Source organism: Sabethes cyaneus, chromosome 2 (assembly GCF_943734655.1).
Source record: "Sabethes cyaneus chromosome 2, idSabCyanKW18_F2, whole genome shotgun sequence".
In the NCBI taxonomy this organism is placed as follows: domain Eukaryota; kingdom Metazoa; phylum Arthropoda; class Insecta; order Diptera; family Culicidae; genus Sabethes; species Sabethes cyaneus.
This window is the reverse complement of record NC_071354.1, coordinates 103,877,766-103,898,909: the sequence shown is the minus strand read 5'-3', so window position 1 is coordinate 103,898,909 and position 21,144 is coordinate 103,877,766. Positions and strand designations below refer to the sequence as shown.

The 21,144-nt window shown below is 41.8% G+C and overlaps 1 protein-coding gene across 1 annotated transcript; it reads left to right on the top strand.

Moving 5' to 3' along the window:
• Positions 1 to 665: 665 nt before the first annotated feature.
• LOC128734296 (LIM domain kinase 1) lies at positions 666 to 15,859 on the top strand. Its single transcript, XM_053828404.1, has 8 exons — positions 666 to 712; positions 1,666 to 1,762; positions 1,856 to 1,970; positions 2,030 to 2,160; positions 2,913 to 3,149; positions 3,462 to 3,844; positions 3,905 to 4,844; positions 8,386 to 15,859. Exons 1-8 carry the CDS (start codon positions 691 to 693, stop codon positions 10,601 to 10,603), a joined length of 4,143 nt encoding a protein of 1,380 aa, XP_053684379.1. The 5' UTR covers positions 666 to 690; the 3' UTR covers positions 10,604 to 15,859.
• The last annotated feature ends 5,285 nt before the right edge of the window (positions 15,860 to 21,144 follow it).

Below are 21,144 nucleotides of genomic sequence, written 5' to 3'. Positions count from 1 at the left end.
CCATTTCGCGAAATTTTTAACTTTTTGGTTAAAATTTGACAGTACGATGATTTTTCGAAAATAACCCTGCTCGGGAGCATGGTTAGTTTTAACCAAGTTCTGAGAGCCAAAGAGATATGCCACAGGTGAGGAAAGAGCTTCGATGTGTTTCACTGATTTTTCATTGAATTTTTTTTTCACCAATGTATGGATGTTTAACATATAAGAAATTTGTTTATTCAATCCAAAATGAAATAAGATAAATTTTATCTATCAAATAGGAGCAAATGAACACCAAAAATTCATCCAATTCCAACCTGGACTGAATAAATAAATTCGCTGTTCTGGAAACATATCTTCATCCTCACCTTATATATGCTCTCATTGAGTAAAACAACTATCAATCTGTCAAATATGAAATGGTTCGCATTCTGAACTTATTTTAACCACTCGAGGAGAAATAACCATCGAACTGTCAAATTTTAACTAAAAAGTTAAAAATTTCGCGAAATGGTTCACAGCCTTAATGTTTAATCCTCGGTAGCGTGTGTCAACCCTGCTATAGTCTGTTTATAATTTGTTGTTTGACAGCATGTTTTTGTAGCATCACTGTATGGGTGAGACGAAGACGGAAGATTAGTAGAAGATTATCGAATCGAAAATTTTATTGGCGTCGCAGTGGTCGAAGTGCATAAAAGAAAAAATGCAACTATGGGTGAAAATGGACAGAAAAGTAAATAAAATTGGTATTTTAAGTTTAAATCAGTTCATTATGCTAGTGCTTTGTGTTGATGAATTGAATGGCCAATGAATAGTGTAGCGAGATCGACGATATTTGCTTTGAAAATCACAGATGAAGTTTTGTGCGTGGGTGAACTAATTATGTATGCAAAAGTGGAAAAATGCAGTTTATATGCTGCTTGCACAATTATTGTTAAAATCTCTTTAGCTGACATGCGAATTTTTCAAACAGTTATTACCTTGCATTGAAAAAATAGGTAGTCGGTATATATTGGAGCAAAGAATGCATTTGCTCTGCGAATGGCCGTCTTTTTAATGCTACTTAATCAGCGATGTGTGTATGTGTTCTATAAATGTGTGTACAGCATTAATGTTATGCTGTCTTTTACGTTATTTGCTAGGGTTCTCTTCTTGCAGTGTTTGATGGCTGAGTCATTCATTAGAAATGCCTCTCCAATCTAAATACGATTATTGCATGCTTTCAGTTTCCAAAAATTGAATTAAAAAGCCGCTAATTAAATATCTATGTTAATTACGGCTGATTACCCAAATTCTGTTTTATACACGGCTGACCTTGACATTTGTGCGCTATAAAGGAAAAATCGTATTGTTTTTGTTTCACTGGCAGGAATCGAATAACATAGTACACTTTTTTGGGAGTACTTTTTTATTAATCGATAATGGTAGCAATAAGAAAAAATGAAAGTGCATATTACACTTCAAACGATTTAAGCGTAATTCTAATGATAAGATTTTGCAATTACAACTGGAACCAACGTAGTTTGTATGATGGATGAAGTAACACAACATTTGACTTGCGTGTCTTATCTCATACTGTAATTTTCACATGACTGTCATACTACCTTCATAAAAAGCTCGATCAATAGAAGACAATCTTAATGCATTTTTACGTTTCCTTACAATTTTTACACTACTTGCCTTAAGGAAAAAGCGATGCATCGTGCGCTAGCTGCTATAATGCCATAGAAAAAGACGATTGCGTTACGGCTCTCGGACAAGAGTGGCACTGTGATTGTTTTAGGTAATTGTTGCAACTAATATTTTCTATGCGCTGAACATGGCTAATAAACATTTTTATGATTTTCGCTCACTATGAACTTAATTTACTACCTAGGTGCTCGGTGTGCGATATTCATCTTTCGAACTGGTACTTTGAGAAAGAGGGCTTGCTGTTTTGTAAGGATGATTATTGGGCCAAATACGGCGAATGCTGCCAGCAATGCGCTCAGGTTGGTTTAGTTTGGTTCAACTGTATGAGTAAATTAATGTGTTGTAAACTTTTCTACAGATAATTTCCGGGCCGATCATGGTGGCAGGGGATCACAAGTTTCATCCCGAATGCTTTTGCTGCGAGTCGTGCAAAATTTACATAGGCGACGGAGAAACTTACGCCTTGGTGGAACGGTCGAAGTTATTTTGGTAAGTATTATAATAGAAAAATCGATAAAAATATGTCGGTTATAAAGCGTTGGTAGAAAGGTACATTTTGAATTTCGAAAAAACAAGCACTTTCAGCTTGTAAATACCGTAATAAGCGGCGTCGGCGGAGCACACGAATTAACTAGACTTGCCAGAGAAGTGCCCGTGTGTGTATAATCGCTTGGTTTATAATACGTTGTAGCGCTATGTTGAACAGCACGCATGAGAGACCAACTTTAGGTAGTCCCGTGTGATTCGAATGATTTCGCCAATTGAACCAAAATCTGCACACGGCATTGGTTACCATTCAGCGTAGCCTTAATCAGTCTGATGAGCTTTTCAGAAGATCCGTTCATACCCATGATTTTCTATAGCTCTGTGGTTGATAATATCATATGTCGCTTTGAAGTCAATGAACAAATAGTGCGTGCGTTGTGTTCACGGCCTTTTTTAAGGATCTGCCACAGCGTAAATAATTGGTCCGTTGTTGACCGTTATTCCCATAAATCTTTTTGCAATGAATTGGGAGAGCACATTGTAGGCGGCATTGATAACGATGTCAGCACGATAGATCTCATAGTCCAGCTTGTCGCCTTACTTGATCGGGCAGATAACTAATCTTCCGCTTCGGTAGCTGTTTTGTGTCATAAATCCTTAAGTTCATCCTCAAAACGATCAAATTTGATTTGCAGTTTTGCACTAATTTATAATACTCATTTATAAACGTTATTGAATATATCTTTCTCTTGCAGCGGACAATGTTACAAACGGCAGATGCAGGAGTCTGGTAAACTGATCTATGAATGCACAGATAGCGGTATAAAAAACACGGTTGAAAGCAAGCAAAAGAAGACTCCACATTCTATCCGCTTAGTTGAAATCCCATGGTCAAGCACAAAAAAGGATGCGCTGCGTCTATCGGTGGATGAGAATTTGTATGGTATTTCTACACATTCGGATACCGGCTGTAAGGGTGTTCGAATTTCAGAGTAAGTTTTCAATCGGTTTTCATTGGTAGAAAGTGACAGCAAAAAATAATAATTTTAGTGCGTAAGGTAACTAACCGCTAATTTTTACTAACCCATTTTGTAGGGTATTTTGTACATTTTATGGGCAAGTTGGAAAATACATTTTCTCTTGTGTGTCTTCTGCCCTAGAGGCTTGTTGCGGGGTGCTTCATTGTAGGTAAATAAACTAGCATTTACGTTTAACATTCGTTCTTACCTAAATAGGTAGCTAGTAAGAAACTCTTTGGCTTAGTATCAGGATGTAACGTTAATAATTTTTGTTTTCATTCACAGACTTGACCTTACGTCTGAACTAGTGTCACTTCATATTGGCGACAAGATTCTGGAAGTGAACGGAACGCCAGTGCGTGACACTCCTCTGGAAAATGTTGAAAAGTTGATACAAAATTCCGGAAAAGTTCTTCAGTTAACAATCGAACACGATCCGGAGGCTGTCGGTCGTTGCAAACTGAACCACAGATATAATGAAGAAGCACAATACCAACGAACAGTAGAAGGACAAACCCAACACGGAGATAGTAATGTACTGAAGGATCGATCTCCTTCACCAAATAAATTAGACAAGGAAAGAATTTTCAAGAAGAAAGACGAAGGCTATATTAGTGGAACCTCACGGAAGTTACATAAGCGGTTAAAGGACGTCAACTGCAGTAATGGTACGCAAAAACTAACAAAAACTAATTGCGTCTGCAATATGTATTTTTTTTAAATTTTAGCCTCGAATAGTTTGAAAGAGAAAGAACGCAGTTCCAGTATGTCTAAATTGTTAGACGAACATCATCCTCATCACAATGGTGATTTCTACGATCTATCGCGAACAAAGTCTTTTCGCGTTGAACAGAAAGCGGCACGAATTTTTCGTGCTTCTGATCTCGTACAGGGAGAATTGTTGGGCAAAGGTTTCTTCGGGCAGGTATTCAAGGTGACTCACCGAGTGACTCAGGAAGTTATGGTGCTAAAGGAACTCTATCGTGTTGATGAAGAAGCTCAAAAAAATTTCCTCAAGGAAGTGGCAGTCTTGCGATCGCTGTCTCACCATAATGTTTTGAGGTTCATCGGTGTTTTATACAAGGAAAAGAAACTGCATCTGGTAACGGAATTCATTCCCGGTGGTTCACTGAAGGAGTTAATCCATGATTCTGGTTTACCACTGCCGTGGGAGCAGCGAATTTGCTTCGCACGGGATATTTCATGCGGTATGAGTTACCTACATTCAATGAATATTATACATCGTGACCTGAATTCGCTCAATTGCTTGGTACGGGAAGATCGCACTGTTATTGTAGCTGACTTTGGTTTGGCTCGAATTCTTAAGCAGCCCATAAGTAGCGCATTCGAGAAACCCTCTCAGCCAAGTGGAACTATCGGAAGAAGAGGCAGACCACGCAGACAACGATACACGGTAGTAGGCAATCCGTACTGGATGGCACCGGAAATGATGCGTGGTAATAAGTACGACGAAAAAGTGGATATCTTCTCGTTTGGCATAATGTTGTGTGAAATCATCGGACGAGTGCAGGCGGATCCGGATTATCTACCGCGTACCTCAGATTTTGGCTTGAACCAAGCGATGTTTAAAGAAAAATTTTGCGGCCAATGCCCGGAGTCATTCTACAAAATTGCGTTTCTGTGTTGTGATCTAAATCCAGACAAACGGTAAGTAAGCAGATCAATGTAGTGTTAATTGTGGAATTGTGATGAGAGTATTATTATGTTTCATGTGTTTGTTGTCTTGACCTTTACCTATAATGAGGTTAGGCATAAATTTATATTTATAACGGTGGTTTTTACAATCGTCGAGGGAATGGTAGAAGAAAGCAATAAAACAAAGGTGTTTATAGTATTCAGAGTGGGACAAGACGTGAAGGCGAAATAGTGGAAAATTAAGTAAGGGGAAGGGTCATTGAAGCAAAAGTTTATGTAACGTTCCTCTTTACCCAAGCTGAGAGATCCGTGGATCGAGCCAAGATCTAATGGGAGCCAATTATAACCGGATTCAACCCCAACTTTTCCACCTGGTAGATCGCAGATATCTGCGATAATCTTTCGATTACAGTGAACTGTATAAAAAGGAAACTCCGCAACCCCTTTATTAAACGTGCGACGTTCCCCAACGAGTAAACCTAGTAAAACGAGTTAGATTAAACTTCTCATTTGATGTAAGTCTTAAATAACTTTGGACACATTACTTTTTCTTCTTTCAATAAATAAAATTACTTTCGTTCCGACCGGTTTTGGGTAAGTAGTTACCCATCTACGGGGCCGAGTCCAACTAGTTATGTTGATGAGAGTAGCTACAGACTTCACTTTGTTAAGCCGAAGAGCGGCGATACTATTGGAGCATGATCCTCATTCATCAGTGGCCGCTCAATTGTGAGGATGAGCCACTGATGAACGAGGATGATGCTCCAATAGTATCGCCGCTCTTCGGCTTAACAAAGTTAAGTCTGTAGCTACTCTGATCAAGGTAATCGGCACGAAGGTAATTTTATTTATTGTAAGAACAAATAGTAATGTGTCTAAAGTTATTTAGGATGCATACCAGTTCTTACGTTAGCACGACTACGTAATTGAAGTCTCATTTGATGGTTGACTTATTGAGTTCGAATATGTTTCGTAACGTGTATCGTGTTTGATCGTGATCACAACGCTAGATGGTAAAATAATTGCCAAAAAGAGCTGCACGAACTAAGCAAAACTCTCCGGTCAGGTCGAGGTTTCAGGTAGACCGTAGACCTCGTCTCTACTCCACTAAGCACTGATTGCACGATTTGGCCGAGTCATCTATCCCCCCTATTCCCGATATTGGCAGAGTTTTAAAGAGAACAGATTATATAGCACAATCGTCCGACATCCTTTGACGTGGCCGGCCCACGGTAGCTAACCGACTTTCGCCAGGTGCACGATAGAAATCTAGGAAGTACCCGTAGCTCAAAGTTCATGCCGCTGTGCCACTCTCTGCTTTCTTTCCGTACTCAGCCAAAAATAGTGCGCAACACCCTTCGTTTGAATATGTATGTCTTCCGTGAGCATAGTTATAGTTTTAAGTCCGTATAGGTCTTTTGATCTGATTGGTGTTTTCTACATCGATAGCTTCATGCGACGCTGTATGCTCCATGATTGTTAGCCCAATCCTTTTCTCCGCTTTTAGTCTAGCGCACATTGCCTTCGGTGTCATAAAGTCTTTAGTGATGATGTCGAAGTAATCCGCAAATCCTACGAGTTGGTTACTCATACTGAAAATTGTGTCAATCGTTTCGATGCCTGCTCAGCAAATCCCACCCTCAATGGCGATGGTAAACAGCATTCGGAAGAGTCTATCCTCTCCCTGCAAGTCTGTAGTCTGTACGTGATTCGAAGAAGAGGTTCAGATAGTGATAGTGACCACGAGCAGTAGCTTAGATCACCGGCTCAGTTTAACCGGAAAACAGTTCTCGTACGTTATCTGCCGTAGCGAATGGTTCGACTGTATTGTAAATATGCTGCCTTCAGATGCACGAAAATATGATGCATGTTGTACTTTCTGAAGGATTGGTCGGATATTTCTGAAGGATTGGTCGGAGTAGTGAATTTTTGATCCGTGGTAACGTAAGGCTTGTTCGCGACAAAATTTGGACAACCCTAAACACACAGCTTCGGAAATATATTAACAATGAGTGAAATATTTTGCAGAGTGGTAGACGTATGTCTGTTCTTTCTGAAAAAATAATACTTGTTTATATTACAAGCGCTCAGCGTAAAATGACTTTGAAAGAAGAGCAGGTGCGAAAAGCAATTGTGTGCGGTCGCAATGAAAATCCGGATCTCTCGTTAAGAAAACTTGCCAAAAAGCTTGGATTTCCTCCAAGCACTGTTTACAGTGTTTTAAAATCGTTCGATACTCGCTTGACAACAGCTAGGAAGAAGGGAAGTGGAACAAAAACGGATCTGAGGAACCACCACAGGGATGCGAAGGTAAAACAAATATTACGGAGGAGACCGGATCTTTCTGTACGTACCATTGCTCATAATATAAAAATGTCGCCAACATTCGTGCACACTTCTAAGCAACGACAAGGCATTAAGCCTTTCAAGGTGAGGACTGTGCCAAATCGTAATGATAAGCAAAATACGACGGCCAAAACACGCGCTCGCAAGCTTTATCGCGAATGTTTAACGAAGTTTCCATGCGTTATAATGGACGATGAAACGTATGTCCTAGAAGACTTCAAACAGCTTCCTGGTATGTCTTTTTACACTGCTATGAAACGGAACGGCGTTGCAGAGCATTTTAGGACAAAGGAGAAAGCCAAGTTCCCAAAAAAATATTTAGTATGGCAAGCCATATGTAGCAGTGGACGAGCAAGCAAAAGCTCCATCAACGTGATCAATTGCAGGGCCAGCTGCTACGATCCGATTGACTCTAACAGCCTCTCCCAGTCGAGATTAGAACATACGACGACTGGCTTATTAGGCCAGCGTCATACCTCTGAGCCAACTGGGCGGCAACTTGGAAATATACCGTGAAGCATGCCTGCAGAAACGATTGTTACCGTTCCTACACAGCTATATGTACCCTCACTGTTTTGGCCTGATTTGGCATCCAGCGTAATCTGAGGATAAATCCAAAAACTTTCTGGAAGAATGTTAGCAAGCAGCGCACAAAATCGGGCCCCTTCAACAATGACCTTCAATGAAGACGTTGCTTCGGAGCCCCAGGCTGCTAATTCTTTGCCGATAAATTCGTTCCTGTTAATTCCTCTCCGGATTTTGCCTGGTCTATCTATCTATACGCAGCTATCAACCACTACGAATCTCCTATGTCTCGGTCATATGTTGCGAAAAGTTTAACAGATCGTGCCTAAAACGGACGTTAGCTATACTAATTTATCTGCAGCGTTTGACAAAATCAATCATGCTATTGCAATTGCTAAATTGGAGAAAGCTCGGTATCAGTGGCAGTGTGGTTTAGTTCCTACCTCGTTGGTCGTGCACTGATTGTGACAGTTGCAGGTTTTCAATCAAACGCATTTGAGGCCTAGTCTGGAGCCCCACAAGGTAGCCATTTGGGACAGTTGATCTTCCTGCTATTCCAATTCCGGATCTCTGTCCTTCTGGTGCTTTTCTTTCTTAAGATCGTGGTCAACTAATTCCGCGCTTGTCGGAACTTAAATAGTTGGGCAATTATTTTAATCAAGTTATTGTTTCTTATTTCCAGACCACCGTTCGATTTGCTGGAGGTATGGTTTGAGTGCATGGCTAGGCGTGCGACAGCCGGAAAACCTGTGCCACCCAAAATCGCGCATGAAATTGAACACTTCAAGGGCCTAAAAAGCAACGATTCTAGTAAATGCACAACACCAGATGGCCTCGATACGCCTCCCCCGTCAGCGGTTAAACCGTCACTTAGTCGCAAGCGCATTAGTGAAGAATCCGTAGAAGAAACTGTGACCTGTGAAAACACTATTCGCTCGACCGACGGTGAGGATATGGTCGATTGTGGCAAACCATTGACAGTCGAGTCGATTGTTGATACACCGAAAGACAACCCAGGAAACGATAACATTACCAGTAGCAGTAGCGTCAACGTTAGTGGTTTCATATTGGGCGAGGTTGAAATTCCTAAGTCACCGCATTTGGGAAAAGACTTCTCACCGAATGGAGATAGAATTAGAGATAGCATTAGGGCGAAGCGTCGCCAGCGAATGATACTTAGTAGGGAAAGTCAGCGAAAATCTCTGGATTCGAGTAATTTGGGGCTGAAATTTAGTAGCTTAGATATTGTAGTTAATCCAGACAGCAGCCTGTCAGAACCCACCAGCTTGATTCAAGTCGAAAGTGGTGCAGTGAAACAACCTATTCCATCAACAGAAGATGTTTTGAACTCAGTTCGAGACACGCTGGAGAAAAATTCTAATCTCATTCAACGGCGTGATGGGTCACCGAAAACGAAAAGGTACGGGGAAAAGGGATTCATTATTCATCTGAATAATGGAAGTTTGACTTTAAACAATGTTAAGGACTTGGAAGGTTGCTCTGATTTTGATTCCAGTTGTGACACTAGTTTGAATTATATTGATTTGAATGGTAGTAGTGTTAATGGTGGTTTGGTTCAAAATGCTGGAAACGATTGTAATGTAAGGACAAATGACAGTAGAGACATCTGGTCTTCACCAACAGATAAAAAAGAGAAACAGGAACAATTCGTCTCAGCCAAATCACCTTTAATACTACAATCAACCAATCAAAGTGCACTCGAAGATTTAAGAACTCATTTGAGCATGTGTCGCAAAGATGTTCCCGAGCGCCAGTTGGAGAAAGAAAACGTTAAAATTGAAGTTCAAACTAGTAATAAAGAATCGAAAAGCTGTCGCGTGTTTAGCAAAATCAATCCCCTTGCGTCAATTCTTGGCAGTAAAAATGGATCGCCAGAAAAAGAGCGATCGAAAAGCCCCATCAAACCTAGCAAGTACACATCAAAACTGTTTCGAGTTAGTGATACTCCGATTTTTGAACGTCGTAACGCAAGGTCACCGGTTCCTTCTCAATTGAAACGAAGTGATTCAGATGAACAAATTAAGCCGCCCAAAACAGCAAACTTAGAAAAGTCTATGTTCGCATCAAAGCAAAAGGTTTCACCAACTTCCGAACTAAAGCCTCAGTCTAGTTTTGGCGAAAGTCGTATTCATCACTCTTCTGCGAGTAATAGCTATGCCATAAGTAAGCTCAAAGCATCCAAGAATATCTTCTCGGACAAAAATCTTCCTCAAGTATTTGTTTATAAAACCAAAAAGACACCAACTGCTGCAGGCGCTGGAATCGCTGCAACTGAAGCCATATGTACAAGTAATTGTAATTCTAGTACCACTAGTCGTAAGTCGAAGTCGTTAGCATTAGCAGAAAAGCCGCCCACAAATAGCCGAAAGCCGCCGATTAGTGGAAGCATAGCTAACAATGTAAGTAATAGCAATAGTAATAGTTTAGCTAAAACACGTGCTGTTAGGCCGACTGATAACTTGCCCAGATATTCGCAACAGTCGACCAGTCTGGACAAACCAAACGAAAAATATTTTGCCTTAGCGTCATCTTTTAGCAGTGGTAGTAATTCTCGAACTGAATCTCCTTCTCCTACCTGTGGTGATGGCGCAGGTCGGACGCGACAGCCAAACCGGACGGCAATACTTTCGCCGGAGAGTATTCGTAAGCTCAATGCACGCTTGATGGAGTCTCGCAAAGCAACGAATGACAATGTGGCTGGAGGCACCGGTTGTGGGCCTAGCAGTTTCATGTTAAAAAATAATAGAAATATTAGTTGCATCGGTACGCCGTCTAGTAATATTGGTCAGTCGGGGAAAACGAATATTGGTGAGCCGATGAATAAAAACCGCACGGCGGCTAAAACAAAGCGTGGTGATGTTAAAACGGCTGCCATGTAAGAGCTTTGTTGTTGGTGTTCAAAATACTAACAAATTGTGGTTCGTGCAATACAGTTTGTCACAGCATCTTGCATTTATACTCAGTTTGGTCCCACAGAAGACATTTTTTCTTTCTTTTTTAGACTGCATGTAATTTACAAAGTTTAAAAGTGGAATCTCTAAAGTGTTCTCTGAATGTCTGCTAATAATACAGAAAAAATGTTTTCCGAAACTTAGCTTAATTTACAAGAAAAACATACATCAATTTCTAAAAATACGATTTTACAGGAACGTTATCTAGTTTGCTCAAAAATTTTTCGAGGGTTTGAGTCCCCTTAACTAATTTATGTTATTGAAATGTAATAGCTTTATGAAACATGCTTTCGCAATGATTTAAAAAACATATTTTTGTCATATTCTTGCTAATCTTGTTGTTGACAAACAATTATTAGTGTCTTTCCATTTATGGAATGGATATCATTTGACAGATGATTGGTACGAGAGCTTATTACGAAAGTTGATACTATGAGAAAAGAATGTCGATGCTGTGACAAATGTTCGAATTTATTGGATTACTAGTATTAACGTCGTTGCTCATCTATACAAAAAATAACCTGCAAATAACTGCATCGTATTTCGAATTAGAAAAGAGACCATTATTTACAAACATCTGATACGTGATACGTGTTCATCTCGGTAACTGTTCGACGTATATCTACGTATATTGCTTTATTAACCCTCTCCGTCCTCAAGATTTTATTTTGCATTATTAAAATTTAAAGTAACATTTTTCGATGAATTGTCAGAATAAATGTTATTGAATTTCACCCAAAATTTAACCCCAAAATTAAAACTTACAATAAAAAAGTAATTGTCACCAATGGACCCTTGTATTGATAGAGGGCTTACTCCTCACCTCTAGCAGCATAGAGTAAGGATGGTTCAATCACTTTGGGCTCATTTTTGATTTATTTTACAGTAGCGTCTCAGCCATGCAAAATTCGAAAAACTTAAATATAGAACATTTATAGAACTAGTTATTGTCTACAATATTGCTGAATATAGTTTTGTTTTATCTTTTGTAATTACGGTGTTGCAATACTGCAACTTCGTTGGTAGCCAAGTGAACGTTGATTTGATTACCCACGCGGTAGCAGTCGCGTAGCATTATAAATACAAAGATACAGCTTAGCATTATTCAGTAAAATTGTAGATAATAACTAGTTCCGAGGTACTTCTTGCCGTAACCAGAATTCGTGTCCACTGGACCGTCCTGTGCTACTCGTCGCCAATTCGTTGTGCGTCTCGACACACCCAAGTTGGCTTCAACCTGGTCGAGCCATTTAGCACGTTGGGCCCCTCTATTCGCTGTACCGGTGGGATTCTTGAAGAAAACATGTTTCACTGCACAGTCGTTTGGCATTCTTGCGACGTGGCCGGCTCATCGTAATCCTCCAACTTTCACCAGGTGTACGATGGGAATCTCTCCAAGTAGTGCCTGCAGTTCATGGTTCATGGTACTTTACCAAAAATAGACCGCAATATCTTTCGATTTTGATCTTTGATTGAAGCGTCTTGCGGAGGGTAAAGTAGGCTCGGCTGGAGCCTCTTGCTATCATATATTTAGTTTTCGTTGCATTGGTTTGTAACCCAATCCTTTTAACCTCCGTTTTTAGTCTGGCGTAGACTACATCTACTGTCCCAAGGTTTCTAGTAACGATGGCGAGGTCGTCTGTGAAGGCTAGTAGTTGGTTACTTTTGCTGAAGCTCGTTCCTCGCGCTTCGATGCCCGCTCGCCTGACCCGAGGAGGGTGGCTTTGTCGCGATGTGTATATCGTCGATATGTTTGAGCGCACGTGTAGTGCTATTAGATAATGCTCCGAGTCGATATCTGCACCATGTAGGGAGCGAATGATGGGGATGTTCGAGAAAAACCGGCCTTCCATGAGAATATGATCGATTTGGTTCAAGTTCGTTGATCAGATGTTCTCCAGGTGGCTTTGTGGGTATTTTGCAGGGAAAGAAAGCGCTTCTGATTACCAGGCCTTGGAAAGCTACAAAATTGCTGCATCGCAGACCGTTATCGTTCGTGTCGGTGTGCAGGCTATGGGGCCCGATGACCGGTCTATACATCGGTTCCCTGGTGATCTGGTCGTTCATATTCTCGCCTCCAACTGCACATAGAACGCTTCCTTCTCGTCGTCGAGTCTACCTTTATGTGGACAGTGCACGTTTATCATGGTGCTGTTGAAGAAACGTCCTATTATCCTCAGCATACACATCCTCTCGTTGATCGCCTTCCAAACTGTCACGCGATCCTGCATTCTGTGCATCACTACAAAACCCGTTCTCAGCTCGTTGGTAGCGCAACCGCTCTGGTAAAATTGGACCTTGCCGCCACGGATCATCCATACCTTCTCACGTGTGCTACAGATCTCTTGCAGTGTCACGGTGCCGAACTTACGGGGTTCTAACTAATTGAGCAGCTCCCTGTCGCCACCCATGAAGTTCAGGTACCAAGCATCCATCCATTTCATGTGAGTTTCGTCGCCTCTGTCCATGTATGTTCCGAGTCAAATTTTCTTGATTTTTCATAGTAAGTTGGGTTTGGGTAGGTTGCCTTCCTGCGCTACATAGTAAGGGGCTGACATCTTAGGTGTAGTACCGAGATAGCACATTTCTTAGTTCAGCCGCCCGGCTTTCGTGAGCCGCTCCTAACCTGGAGTACAACCGCGCACTTGGTTGAGGAATCACCAAGCCCCAAGAGTCGCCCCTGACATGGGAACAGACGCCTAAGGCTGACAAGGCTATTTCTCGTTGCTACACTCAGTGATCGCATGAGCGCAGCAAGGTAGTTCATATTCCGTCTGGTACCAGGAGGAGGTTGTCTGTCATCTGCAGAAGTTATTAATAATAAGAAATACACCGAGGAGAACTATAATACAGTATCGGAAGTCATAAATCACCTCTGCTATCATGGGACAGCGAACAACCGTACTCTTGAATATAAAACTATTTTTCTGATACATAAATAAACAGCAATATCTTTTTAGTTATTAGAAGCAAGTATTTTTGTTGCATATGAGAAGGACAAAATTATTTTTTTTTTCTGTAAAAAGAAAACAAGAACCCATACAATTAATACTCAAAAATTTTAAATCTGAATAATACTTTTTACAAATATGACAGAAGCTGCAATGTGCTAGTCGTGTAACTCCATACGAGCATATATTTACTCTATCGCCCCTACAAATAAAGTTGTGGATCACCTGCGCTACCATTGGACAGAGCGGGTTAAACTAGGCATAATTGATAACGATAATTAAATTTATAAACAATCATTCAGTACCTTGAACTATTAGATCTTTTTATTTCTATATCCGCGCCTAAAACCAATTTTTCGAACGATAGTTTTAGTTTGAAAAAAATAAAAAGGTTGTGCCGGCCATGCTTAGTATAAAAAGCAATGGCCAATGAAACTCGGTTGTGTTTTATGGCTAAAAAAACTATTGCTCAATGCTTTCAACTTTTTCAGATTGTAGGTATTAAATTTATCACGTCTTTTGCAAATACACAATCGGGCGTATCGAACGAAACAAGAAGCCCTTTTTCTGTTATTGAAATCGCCGAGGATTTGAAAATGAATCTTTTTTTCTTACACCAAACTTGCAAAAATATAAGCAATGTTGTAATGCTACCAATGACGGACGATTTGAAACTAATCGAGTGTCCAAAGCTATACGTCGCAGAACATTTCCGAATGCAGAGTATAATTTTCACAAATTCACGCTATGTATGGCACTAACATTTCTTATTGTAGTGGTTCATTTTACTAAACCGATAAAACGTTGTCCTACGCCAAAAACTGATGAATAGAATTCTCCTGAAACGATGTTGTCGGTTCAGCATAGTTAGCATCGTTTTCGCCATTAAATTTATGTCAGTTTTTACAGTTTCGGGATATCATGATATTTTGTGGTAGTAGCGTGATGATGGACGAATAGATATTGCTTACCTTGCTATCAGTGAACAAATATTGCTCTACTTTACTCAATGAAGCCGAATGCTTGTTAAAGTGTTTATATCGCAAGGACGTTAACATTGCGATACCAACAGTTAAATTACAAGAAAAAACATAAGAACATACATTTGTAAACCAATTAAAAACCAACAGAATTGGAAGCACCCCATATTATTACCAGAAAATTCTCTGTTATATAAATGCATACAGTTTTTTAGATAGCACTTTGAATTATCCGCACGTGTTTTCAACAGTTTCAATCTTTCTGTTACAACAACTATTACTATTACTACTACCTACTACTACCTTAAAATGTTAAGTAAATTGCCTCGAATAAGCCACATATGTCTGTAATACAATAGTTATTGTCCTATATTCAAGACTTAGCCATAAGAATATTCAATTCCAAACTTTGGTTGTACTAAATAATTTTACCGTATATGATTCTTTTGTCAATTTACTGAAGTAGACAAGTTACTAACCTGACTGTGATATAGTACAGAAGTGTAATGTTTTAAAACGGTATATAATAATAACTGATGTGTAGTGATAGGAACGTGCGTAAGTTGACTCAAAACTAAACATTAAGACATAAAGATACGTTAGCCGGTATTCGCCGTGCCAGAAACGGTTCCAAAAGCCAGGGTGGTTTTAGTACATGGCCGCAAACACTTTTGGGGTTATGGTTGAACGCATGTACGATGCGTTATTTTTGTATATTCTGCAGTCTCTCGAGCGGAAGCCAGCAATAGCTCGTAATATTCGCGCGTGTTGCGAGTGAGAGATAAAGAAGAAAGGGTAACAGCACATTCCAACACGCGGATTATATTACAACAATCAAACTGTATGTAATTGTAATTTATGCTGTAGATAGGAAACCTTGTATTGTGAAAGTTGATTTAAAACGTAATTGTAACTGCAAATTGGAGAATGGACCGGATAAAACGCTGTAGGTATTATGAAAAGCCATAAACCATGCATGTTTGCAAAACATGTGCATCCGAAATTGGGACAAGCGGATGTATACAAATTTTTGAAATATAAATTTTTTCAACGAGGAACCGGATGATAAGGGATTGTATATTTTTCGCTGCTCCTGGATTTTGGTTACAATGAGAGTGTCATTTTAAGTTTATTGGTTAATAAATCGTGAATGAAACGAAAATCAACAAAAAAGATAATGTTTTTTCTGTTTGGCAGTTATAACATTCCGCGGCAATTGTCACGCAATTTGATTGTGTTAAGCATAATTATTTACATAGATTTGAATAATGTATTTTTCTAAGTTTTGTCACATAATTTATTATAACTATTTTGGACTTGATGGAAATTAATTTCGATTAATTTGTAGAACAACCCACACTCTAAAATAAAAGCCTCCTAACTATTGATATGCACTTTACGGTAATTTATGAAAGAACAATCCATCCTTCATTGTGAAATACTTACTTACTTACTTACTTAGGTGGCTTGCCGTCCTAAGACAAAGCTTGTTGAACAAAATTTCTCCATGTAACTCGGTTGAGGGCTACCGCTCTCCAATTCCTCGGACACCGAGTACTCTCCGCCAGATCTCGCTCCACCTGGTCTAACCATCTTGCTCGCTGCGCTCCTGGTCGTCTTGTTCCTACCGGATTTGAGGCGAACACCATCTTTGCAGGGTAGTTGTCCGGCATTCTTGCAACATGCCCTGCCCATCGCATCCGTCCAGCTTTAGCTACCAACTGGATACTGGGTTCGCCATAGAGCTGTGCGAGTTCATGGTTCATCCTCCGCCTCCATACTCCGTTCTCCTGTACCCCGCCGAAGATCGTTCTTAGCACTCGTCGTTCGAAGACTCCGAGCACTCGCAGGTCCTCCTCGAGCATTGTCCATGTTTCATGCCCGTAGAGAACAACCGGTCTAATAAGCGTCTTGTACAGGGTGCACTTTGCACGGGGACTTAGTCTGCTCGACCGCAATTGCTTGTGGAGCCCATAGTAAGCACGACTTCCGCTGATAATACGCCTCCGAATCTCACGGCTGGTATCATTGTCCGCCGTTACCAGTGAGCCAAGGTAGACAAATTCATCGACTACCTCAAACTCATCGCCGTCGATCAATATACTACTGCCCAAGCGGTGTCGTTCGGCCTCGGTTCCGCTGGCCAGCATGTACTTTGTTTTAGACGTATTTACCTTTAACCCAATCTTTTCTGCTTCACGCTTTAGTCTGGTGTACTGTTCGGCCACCGCCACATATGTTCTGCCGATAATATCCATGTCATCGGCAAAGCAGACGAATTGACTAGATTTGTTGAATATCGTGCCCCGCGTGTTGATATCCGCTCGGTTCATAACACCTTGTAGCGCTATGTGGAACAGTAGGCATGAAAGACCATCACCTTGACGAAGCCCTCTGTGTGATTCGAATGAACTTGACAATCCACCCGAAATCCGAACACAGCACTGTGTACCATCCATCGTAGATTTAATCAGTTTGATGAGCTTCCTGGGGAAGCTGTTCTCGTCCATGATTTTTCATAACTTTTTCCGGTCGATGGTATCATTTGCGGCTTTGAAGTCAACGAATAAATGATGCGCGGGAACTCTGTATTCACGGCCCTTTTGGAGGATTTACCGCAGTGTAAATATTTGATCCGTTGTAGACCGACCTTCGACGAAGCCGGCTTGATAAGTTCCCACAAATCTATTCGCAATAGGTGATAGACGGCGGAAAGTGATTTGGGACAGCACTTTATAAGCGGCATTGAGAACGGTGATCGCTCGATAGTTCTCACAGTCCAACTTGTCGCCCTTTTTGTAGATCGGGCAGATAACCCCATCTTTCCACTCCTCCGGTAGCTGTTCCGTTACCCAAATTCTAACAATTAGTCGGTGCAGACAAACGGCCAGCTTTTCTATTCCCATTTTAATAAGCTCCGCTCCGATGCCATCTTTTCCAGCTGACTTGTTCTTTGGCTGCATGATGGTCTCCTTAACTTCGCCTATCGTAGGGGCTGGCACCTCTTCCCCGTTTGCTGCACCGTCGAAATCGCTTTCCCCGCCGCCATGGTTTTCCGCCTGGGCGCCATTCAGGTGTTCGTCGTTCTGACGTGTGGCACTGCTCATTTTGGCCGCCCGTGCAGCGTTCTCCTCATCCATCACCCTCCTACATTCATCGTCAAACCAATCATTCCGCTGATTCCGGGCCACATGCCCGATGGAGCTCTCCGCTACACTGCTGATGGCTGTTTTGATAGTGTTCCAACAGTCCTCGAGAGGGGCTTCGTCCAGCTCGTCCTCTTCCGGCAGCGCAGTTTCGAGCGTATGCGCGTAGTTTGCGGCGACGTCTGGCTGCTTCAGCCGCGCGAGATCTAACCGAGGCTGGCGTCGGTACCGAATTCGAACGAATACGACGTCGAACTTGCGGCTCTTCAATACGTCGGAGAGCACTCGAGTGCTCCCTTGGAAGTTGAGAGATCGGCAGTTCCACGTCCCGAGTTTCCAATCCATAGTCCTCTTTCGTCGCGTGGGTCTATTCCGATTGTTCCAGTAAGAATATATTTGTTCTTCGTTCCGTGCTTTAGTATTTTTCGTGGTGACGGCTTGCAAAGCCTGCTACACCAACCCCCTGTTTCGCCGGAGGGCCAACGAAGCTCCAAAGAGCCCTCCTTTCCTGTCAGCATACGACCTTGGCTTCCACCAGGGTTGGTTACCCGATCTCCACCAAAGTTGCTCGTATCCCGGCTGGTACCACGAGGCGGTAGGAATAGGAGTTGCTGAATAAGAGGCTATGAACCACTGTAGGGTCTATTTTATGCCTACACGTGCACAAGGCACCGACGGTACGCATTATTCAGCCATTTACCAGCCTCATTGTGAAATAGGAAATCGATTATTTTGCACCTGTCAAGCGAATGTAAACTGTAAATGGCACGATGTAAGTCATAATTCAGGTCTAAAAATATCGTAAAATTTTCATCGCTGAAATATTCGCATTTCACAAATAAGAAAAAATAGTCGTTTACTTATGGCACGAAATAGTCGTGTGTTCACCAAGGATAATGAACATAATGGCAGGCCGTCGTCATCGAAAATTTATGGAATCAATTATAAAGTTAAAGAAATGTTGAGCAATAACCCAATATCAACCATAAGAGAGCTGACAGAAAGTACCCAATCAAGACGTATTTACGACATGCTAATTTTGTTTTTAGATGTCTAGCAGTAAAGTTGCAGGATCTTACGTTCAGAAACAACTAGAGTTTGGCTGGCGTTTTCCAAGCAAAGTGCACGGTTTATGCCCGTCAAATAGACCCGGGAGAATTATCGTCTTACTTATTGTATTTAGGGGGCTTGCCGTTCTAAGACAAAACCTGTTGAACAAGGTCTCCAATTAACTCGGTATTGGGGTACCGTGCCTCAAATCCGCGGAAACCGAGTACTCTCCGCCAGGTCTCGCTCCAACTGATCTAACCATCACGCTCGCTGCGCTCCTGGTCGTCTGGTTCAAACTATCTTGTTTTGTTTAGGCAAACGCCATCTTTGCAGGGTAGTTGTTCGAAATTCTTGCAACCTGCCTTGCCCATGGTATCGGTCTTGTCACTCGTTTGTCGAAAACTCCGAGCACTCGTAGGTCCTCCTCGAGCGTAGTTCACGTTTCATGTCCGTAGAGAACAATCGGTCAAGTAAGCGTCTTGTACAGGGTGCACTTTGTATGAGGGCTTTTATGCCGTTTTCGTTTTTGTGGTGTAGCAACACCGTTTGGTGCTACACTTTTCGCTGGATAAATGAAAGCTCGCAGTGCAGCAGCTGTGGTGTGGCATGGGTGTGTTGGTGTTTTCCTATCTGCACCAGCTACACTATCTTTTTTTCTGGTGTAGCTGGTGGAGAAAAAGTGTAGCAATGGTGTAGCACAAAAATCGGAAACGAACAGTTTTGGTGCAAGAAAGCTACACCAGTGTAGATACACCGCAAAAAAAAACGACAAACGACATTAGCCTGCTCGATCGCAACTGCTTGTCAAGCCTATAGTAAACACGATTTCCGCTGGTAATACGCTTCCGAATCTCACGGCTGGTATCATAGTTCGCCATAACCACTGAGCCATAGTAGACAAATTCGTCGACTACCTCAAACTGATCGTCGTCGATCATTATACCACTGCTCAAGCGGCGTCGGTCGGGCTCGGTTGTGATGGCCAGCATGTACTTTGTTTTAGACGTATTTAGCTTTAACCCAATCTTTTCTGCTTCACGCTTTAGTCTGGTGTACTGTTCAGCCAGCTCCACAGATATTCTGCCGATAATATCCATGTAATCGGCAAAGCAGACGAATTGACTAGATTTGTTGAAAATCGTGCCCCGCGTGCTGATATCCGCTCGGTTCATAACACCTTGTAGCGCTATGTGGAACAGCAGGCATGAGTGACCAACACCTTGACGAAGTGTGATTAGAATGAACTTGACCTTACTAGCACAGTTGTTACAAACCAGTGTGGCAACTAATTTAAGACTAATTTTGGTCATAAAAAAGTTTCTGCAGCCTTAGGTGCGAAAAGTGTGCTACTTGGGGACAATCTACCCGGAATCCGAACACAACACTGTGTACCATCTATCGTAGATTCAATCAGTTTGATGAGCTTCTTGGGGAAGCTGTTCTCGTCCATGATTTTCCATAGCTCTTTCCGGTCGATGGTATCATATGCGGCTTTGAAGGCAACGAACAAATGTTGCGTGGGAACTTTGTGTTCACGGCCCTTTTGGAAGATCTGCCGCAGTGTAAATATTTGATCCGATGTAGACCGACTTTCGACGAAATTGTTTTAATAAGCTCCGACAAATCTGTTCGCAATAGGTGATAGTACGGAGAAAATGATTTGGAAGTTGGAACAGCACTTTTAGGCGGTATTGAGAACGGTGTTGGCTCGAAAGTTCTCACAGTCCAATTTGTCGCCTTTTTATAGATCGGGCAGATAACCCCATCTTTCCACTCCTCTGGTAGCTGTTCCGTATCCCAAATTCTAACAATTAGCATGTGCATACAAATAGCCAGCTTTTCTGGTCCCATTTTAATAAGCTCCGCTCCGATGCCATCTTTTCCAGCTGACTTGTTCTTTGGCTGCATGATGGTCTCCTTAACTTCGCCTATCGTAGGGGCTGGCACCTCTTCCCCGTTTGTTGCACCGTCGAAATCGCTTTCCTCGCCGCCCTGGTTCTCCGCCTAGGCACCATTCAGTAGTTCGTCAAAGTGCTGCTCCCTTTTATCGGTCACCTCACGATCGTCCGTCAGAATACTGCTATTCTTATCCCGACACATTTCGGTTCGCGGCTTGTAGGATGAACGGATCCTGGTAAAACTTTCACGTTTCCTGAAAACGATGCAGCCTCTCCTACTCTGCATATTCCTGCTCTTCCTGGTAGCGCTTTTTCTCCCAGCAGCTTGGGTTTCGCTGTATCTTCTGTTTGTGTCTTATCACGTTCTGACGTGTGGCCACCCGCGCAGCGTTCTCCTCATCCATCACCCTCCTACATTCATCGTCATCGTTATCGTCTTATAGG

Coding starts and splice junctions, on each gene's coding strand:
- LOC128734296 (XM_053828404.1), top strand. CDS start 691: ATGGGTGAAAATGGACAGAAAA. Junction 3,150..3,461: donor AAGGGTGTTCGAATTTCAGA/GTAAGTTTTCAA, acceptor TTTCATTCACAG/ACTTGACCTTACGTCTGAAC. Junction 3,845..3,904: donor GGACGTCAACTGCAGTAATG/GTACGCAAAAAC, acceptor TTTAAATTTTAG/CCTCGAATAGTTTGAAAGAG.